The sequence below is a fragment of the Populus nigra genome, chromosome 13 (assembly GCF_951802175.1).
Source record: "Populus nigra chromosome 13, ddPopNigr1.1, whole genome shotgun sequence".
NCBI lineage: Eukaryota > Viridiplantae > Streptophyta > Magnoliopsida > Malpighiales > Salicaceae > Populus > Populus nigra.
Window position 1 is genome coordinate 11,273,499 of NC_084864.1, and position 6,572 is coordinate 11,280,070.

The 6,572-nt window shown below is 36.1% G+C and overlaps 1 protein-coding gene across 2 annotated transcripts; it reads right to left on the reverse strand.

Moving 5' to 3' along the window:
- On the reverse strand, positions 1-6,572 carry LOC133671687 (nuclear transport factor 2-like). Of its 2 annotated transcripts, none has more exons than XM_062092514.1 (9): positions 6,444-6,572; positions 5,326-5,512; positions 4,305-4,599; positions 3,967-4,199; positions 3,707-3,887; positions 3,477-3,598; positions 3,308-3,373; positions 951-1,014; positions 1-729 (listed from the first exon to the last, which is right to left on the reverse strand). In XM_062092514.1, exons 2-9 carry the CDS (start codon positions 5,509-5,511, stop codon positions 500-502), a joined length of 1,377 nt encoding a protein of 458 aa, XP_061948498.1. In that variant the 5' UTR covers position 5,512; positions 6,444-6,572; the 3' UTR covers positions 1-499. The 2 variants fall into 2 exon arrangements, with proteins under 2 accessions (XP_061948498.1, XP_061948497.1); XM_062092513.1 differs by having other exon boundaries at positions 6,304-6,444.

A 6,572-nucleotide genomic window follows, 5' to 3' on the forward strand; every position in this document is an offset into this window, starting at 1 on the left:
TTTCGTGCACTTAAAACCAACCAAATTCTTTCAAAACCTTGTACGCAACACCAGAGAGTCATCAGCAATCATGTCCATGTGAAAAAGATCACAAAGGTATTCTCCTAACTTAGCCAATCCACTGGAAATGTTTTGGTCATTACAAACCACCAATTACTACTACTGTGCTGTGCATCTTCCACTAGAGCTAACATCAAAAGTTTCTAAAACATTTGAGATTGATTTTCTCATCCTTAAACTTGCATGCTACCTGGGGGGAATGTCCCTGCGCCTGTAATCATCGGAGAGACTCTAAACTATGACAAATGCCTACTTGTACTCCTACCAGAATCCACCGTTTATTTCCTTGCAAGCTCCTAAGATAAAACCAGACTTTGAGATTTCTTTAACTACCAGGCACTGACCATGTAACTCAACTACTCTGGGGCTCTGAGGCTTGATCGTTGCTGCTAGGCACGACCATACCAAAGTTTTGCCTCCAATATCAATAGAATGCGTGTTATGAGGAAATAGCATCATGCTTTACTCCACTTGAACGCCCACCCCTCCCTCTTCCTTGCTGATAACCCTCAACTTGACCACTTGAACTCCTTCCCCTACCAGAAAACTCACCCCGACTTCTATCATTTCTACCAAAACCCCTGCCACCACCGTAGTTCCCACGGCCCCTGAAGCTGTCATTTCGAAACCCTGCCCTACCATAAGAGAAATTACCTCTTCCGCTACCAACTGCAAAATCAATAGCATCCAAACATTAGTAAGATATATATTTGAGTCCATGATGATTGATAAATGAGAACTCAGGGGGATAGCAAAATTCCTGGCAGGTAGACATAGTAACATCACTTTTCTTTCTTTCATTTATCTTTCAATTATTGCGTTGGATCTAGGTAGAAAATTGAAAAGTTTAACTAAGCAAATGAAAGAGCAGAATAAAACTTCCCACTTACCTCGAGTATTAGTTCTCTTCATCTCAACAACTATTTGACGCCCCCCAATAGTCATAGGTGAAGCCTGAATAATAATTTCCATTAAGGAAACACAATATCTAATTATCAATTCTGAAACAAAACATGGTTGAATATTTTTCTCACTGAAGTTCCAAACAATTAACAGATTAACTGAAGTTTTGACAGTACAAACAGGACAATCTTAGCATGAACTTTTTACAAACAGGATGATCTTAGTATAAATAAAAGTTCATCTGAAAGTCTTAATATGTTTAAGAAATCATATCAAACTTAAAAGGTCAATGCAACCTAAATGACCACCTTGACATTCAAGAATCAAGAACTGATATTGATCCATACATATGTACTTGAGATTTAAGCTATGCTAACAGGAGAAATAATGGCCATTTTTGCAAATGCCGAGTGGACAATTAGAGAAGTTAGGTGAGTCAAGCATACTATCTAAAGAATGCAGTGCTATAGTCACACACAACCAATCTCTCTCTCTCTTTTTTAGGAAATTGACCTCACAATTGCACATAAAAGTTACTGATTATATGAATTATACTTTACAACTATGTCGAGGTCCTTATCCTCTGATTGCAAATGAGAACATAGAAACATGCAGTAATCTTTGATAGCTTGGTAATTTGAAAGAGATTTGAACTTGGGACCTGTCTATTGGTTATTCCCAGGCCACAAGAAATCCACCAGTTACTTGCGCAGCAAAAAATGTTTTATTTCCTCAACAATAAACATCAACTTGTTACTTAGAGTGTGTTTAGGAATGCGGTGTAAACCGCGTTCCCTCAAATTCTGAATTTTTTTTGTGCTTAAAATAAACTTTTTTTTTATGTTTTCATATTGTTTTGATGTGCTGATATCAAAAATGATTTTTTAAAAATAAAAAAACTTTATTTTGATGCATTTCTAAGCGAAAAGCACTTTGAACCGCCACCGCTACTACAATCCCAAACACACCCTTAATTTCACCCTTGCTCTTCAGTAACATTGTTTGCCCTTCAGTAACTTACCTTGATTAGGAAATACACCAATTATTCCTCGATCCTTTCCAACAAAATGCTGCAACTTAGAATCCCCAAAACCATTCTAGTTCCAACTGAGTAATTATTGAAAACCTCTTTTGTCCATGTTCTTTTTTCACCAAGTAATATAAAAGCTACCTCAGGAATCATTTTATAAGACTTACTGCTGTTTTTCCATCACCATAACAGTTCAAGTCCAGACACTTTACTTAATTGTATTTGAACCTCAACCAGTTCAAAGTCTGAACTGTATTCAAAGGAACACAGCCGAGATGTTTAATTATACAATCACCAATGCTAGTATCTTTAAGTGTCTCACACCTTAGCTAACCAAGCAATCCCAGTAAGCAGGCTTACTGAATCTTTCCTGCATCAAAAAATAAAAGGAATGCTCGTATCCTAGTCAATACTCAGTTTTTCCCTCTAGCAGCTATTCAAGTGCAGAAAACAATGAGCAGCAGCTTAACCTCCATCTGAATATTCCTTGCATTGCTTCAAAAAAGTGAAGACAGAGACAGCACATTGACAAAGCTTAAATGTTTCTGGCTCTCCAGCTCAGATGTATGAAGGACTGCGTGATGCTTAGAGCCTATTGGTAGCACTATTAATAGTATTTTATGAGAAGGAACAAAATCTCATGCCAAATGTTCTCTAACCAGTAAGCACCTTCTCTGCAGATGAACTCCACCTTAAATTTAGTGACTGATTCCCCATCCCATTGCACTATACTTCATAGGTTTTGAGTTCAGTCAAATTAATTGATATTTATTTGAACATGTTTACTCCAATTCAAGATTCCCAACCAAGCTACAAGTTTAATATAATGTGAAAGATCATACAGCTCCAAACTCTTAGGCTTGAAGGTAATTCCCATTTCTATACCCCAAAATATTTGCATATTTTCTTGTTTTCACCTAAGTATGTAACATAGAATATTATGTTCTGTTAATCATGACCAGAGCTATATCCTTTTCCAGGCTAAAGCAACCTTAAATTACTTTGACCCTTTTTTCTGTGTTTAACTACTGCTGCACAAGTCAAGTGAGAAAGGGCTAGGTAATGCAAGCAACCAAGACAGGAAATACAAAACAACACCAGAAGACACTGTACACAACAATAAAAAAGGGCGAAAGAAATCAGATTTTTTTAACATAAGACCCTTTATAAAGTGTATGAGTTGAAGAAAAATTTGTTGGCATGAGATTGACAGAAAATAAATACCACAAGAATGAAAACAATTACCATGCAACATCTAATAATAACAGAAATACTCCAAAAACTAAAAATAACTTTGACTAAGAATGGACAAACCTCAATTGCACTATTCATGGAGTTTGGGGAATGAAATTCAACAAATCCAAAACAGTATCCCTGTTGCTGTATTGACAGAACAAATATATTAACAAAGAGCCAACAAATCATTTTTAGGTAAGTAGAACAAAGCAAAAGACAATGGGTCTCCAATGTGATTGGAACCAACCCTATTATATCTGACTTGGACACCTCCTTCCTTGATTGGTCCAAACTTCTCGAACTCTGCCTCAAGTTGAGAAACCGTCAAGTTAAAGGGCAAGTTTCGAATATAAATGGAGTGCCCTTCAACTGTGAGTGGAAAGTGGTTACTAGAGAATACACTTAAAAAAAAATACTTGACATACAACAAAGACTTAATCCCAAATTCTGTGATACATCATTATCTCAGCTACATACCTTCCTCTTGAGCACTGCTAGTTTCAGGGGCATCATTGCTGCTTGGCACTGATGTTTCAGGCTCAAGGACAGGTGCCACTGACTTTTCTGACTGGTTCTCAGTTCTCTTAGGAACCATTTTTGTAGTATTAGCAGGTAAATAAACTTTTATTGGCAGCAAGCTCCCTTTCGCCACTTTAACCTACAACAAGAATTATCAAACATACTATTCTTTCTAATTTTCAAAACCGTGAATTAAAAATATCTGGCTATAAACTCACAATCGATGCATAAGATTTCTTTGGAGCATCCTCTTGGATCATGGACGAAACTGATTCAACAACTACAGGAACATTATGTTCATCTGAAAGATCTTCCACAAAGATCTCTCTGTCATTAACTAGTTGTTTCTCATGGTCTGATGATTCATTAGCTTTCTCAGCAAGTTTTTTAAGTTCTTCCACAACAGAAGGTAATGGGTCAGGTGCAGAAGGATCAGGAACATGAGCGGGCTCTGAAAAAAAAAATCTCATGATGTTAGGAAGTTCATAGCAAAACAGAAAATAAATCAAAGAAACAATAACAGCCAATGCAAAATTGAGCAAATACTAAATCTTACCTTGATCTGGGATTGAGGGAACAATTGGGTTGCTATCAACACCATGACCAAGATGACTTTCCAAAGATTCATTGTCATCCACATACCTGAAAACATCATTTAGGACAAAATAACCACTGTCTTGTGGTGCGAGAAAAAATGACTGAGCAAATTTCCTTTTCACGTTGTCCTTGCCCGTGAAGCATCCAGTTACTAGCACAGTAACCCCGTCTTTATAAGATATCTGAGCATCTGCTGTTTTGATTTCTGCCTTACAGTCCTTGAAATCCAAGGAAAGTATCTTCTCATTGATACCCTGTTCCAAGGAAAATAATCTCTTTTCAGATAACGCTGTTAATTCTCAAGAAGTAAAAAATTCAAACATTTTTCATCCATACATTCTTAGAAAAAGAATACAACAGATCAGTTAAAAATAAATTACAAGCAATGATTGTGAGATTAGATGAATCTGACAATAAGAAAAAGGGAACAAACTCCAACCCATCACTATTATGCAGCTGACTCCTCATGGGTCTCATTACATTTCAGACAGGAAAACTTTTACAAGTTATGTATGAGGTGACAATAATCCAACAAAATGAAATCTTGAAAGTGCCTGAGTATTACAATCGTGTAATAGCTGAAGATTGCAGAAAAGAAATTTGCTAGAATCTACCCAATGTAGAAGTTCAATTTTTTTCTCATAGCAATTAATACTTGCAACATCATTGCAATTTATCAGCAGATCAGATGTAACTTCACATGTATGATAGAAATAAGAGGCAATGTAAACATATAGCAATTAGACAGATTTGAGGCTGACAGCAGACACAAATAATCAAGAGATACATCAATCTTCTCGTGTCTGCCACATCACTTTTTGTAAAATCATTTTAAACCATTTGCTAGCCCTCAAACAGCCACCTTGATATGAGATGAAGATCATGTACATTGTGGATCATTAACAACCGAAAAGTATCAACAGCAAATCTATGAGGATATGCATCTGCTAATGGAAAGATTACTACACCAAGAAACTCACTTGCATTGTTGTCACTGACGTCACTACACCATTAGCATCTGGCCGGCTTAGCACACTTGAATCCTGATAGAATCTATGGACCGATTCCGGTGAAGTGAGAAGAATATAGTAATACTGCTCAACAAAAGCATTTCCAACCACTTGGGCACTGGGAAGAGTTGGGTTGCTCGCTGTTTGTAATGCCATTCTGATGGATAGCAAAAGAGAATGCAACAATGTCAATGAAACAGCATTTCTATACCTTAAAAAACATGATTAAAAGGTTTAAATAATCATGTTTTATAAGTACTGGGGCAAGGAAATGAATAATTTCCTGATGTTCTTGGAATTACGGTAAGAAAGAAATTCAAACAAAGCGTGTAATCCACAACATGGAATTGACAGTTTCCATTGTACAAAACAAAACAAATATGCGCTTGATATGTAATGCACCCACATTTTCACGAAAATAAGTACAGCAACATTGTCAGAGAGACTCTGATAGTCAACAACAACTGAAATAAATTCTAAAAATTTTCAAAAACGAATTGAAAAAATTGAATATTTAAAGCGAATAGTGACAGTCATCGGATCCAAATAGCATAACCCAAAGAGAATAAACCCTAAACCCGCCCTTTAAAACACATAACTGAAATTTCCCATTACAGAAATTCAACAAAATATTACTTAATCATCCAACATTGACATCAACAACAACAATAATAAAAAATAGCCCATTTTTTCTATATAAAAAAAAGAAACCAAAATCATCACATTTTTATCAATGATCCAATATTATTAAAAAGTAGCAACTACCCATTATAATGCCTGATAAAATAAAAAACAATAAAATACTCAAAACTTTTTAAAAAGAAAGAACATCAGAAGGCAAACATTAAAAAAGATGATGATTTCGTAACTAAACAAAATGTACTCCACAAAGAAGGAAAATATAAAAAAGGGTAAAATCCAAAAACAAAAGAAGGGGCCAAAGAGAACCTGAAATAATGTTAAAACTCGAAAGCGAGAGAAAGGTTTGATAAGGTGAACCGGTATAGCGGGTGGCTTCAAAGAGTAGAGGGGGAGAAAAAGAGAAGAGAAACGGAGAGCAGACAAAACACGAAGAGACCGAAAGTTACCTGCGAACTGTGAAGCCTCTGTTTCCCTATTATGTTGGGCTCCAACTTCTGTTGGTCCGGTTCCCTTTTGTTACGGTTTGTGGGTTTATCCATGTGCTGGAATTGAGTCGTTCCCGGTGAGTATTATTC

Coding starts and splice junctions, on each gene's coding strand:
- LOC133671687 (XM_062092514.1), bottom strand. CDS start 5,511: ATGGCATTACAAACAGCGAGCAACCCAACTCTTCCCAGTGCCCAAGTG. Junction 4,600..5,325: donor CGTCAGTGACAACAATGCAA/GTGAGTTTCTTG, acceptor TCCTTGGAACAG/GGTATCAATGAGAAGATACT. Junction 1,015..3,307: donor CCATGAATAGTGCAATTGAG/GTTTGTCCATTC, acceptor ATTATTATTCAG/GCTTCACCTATGACTATTGG.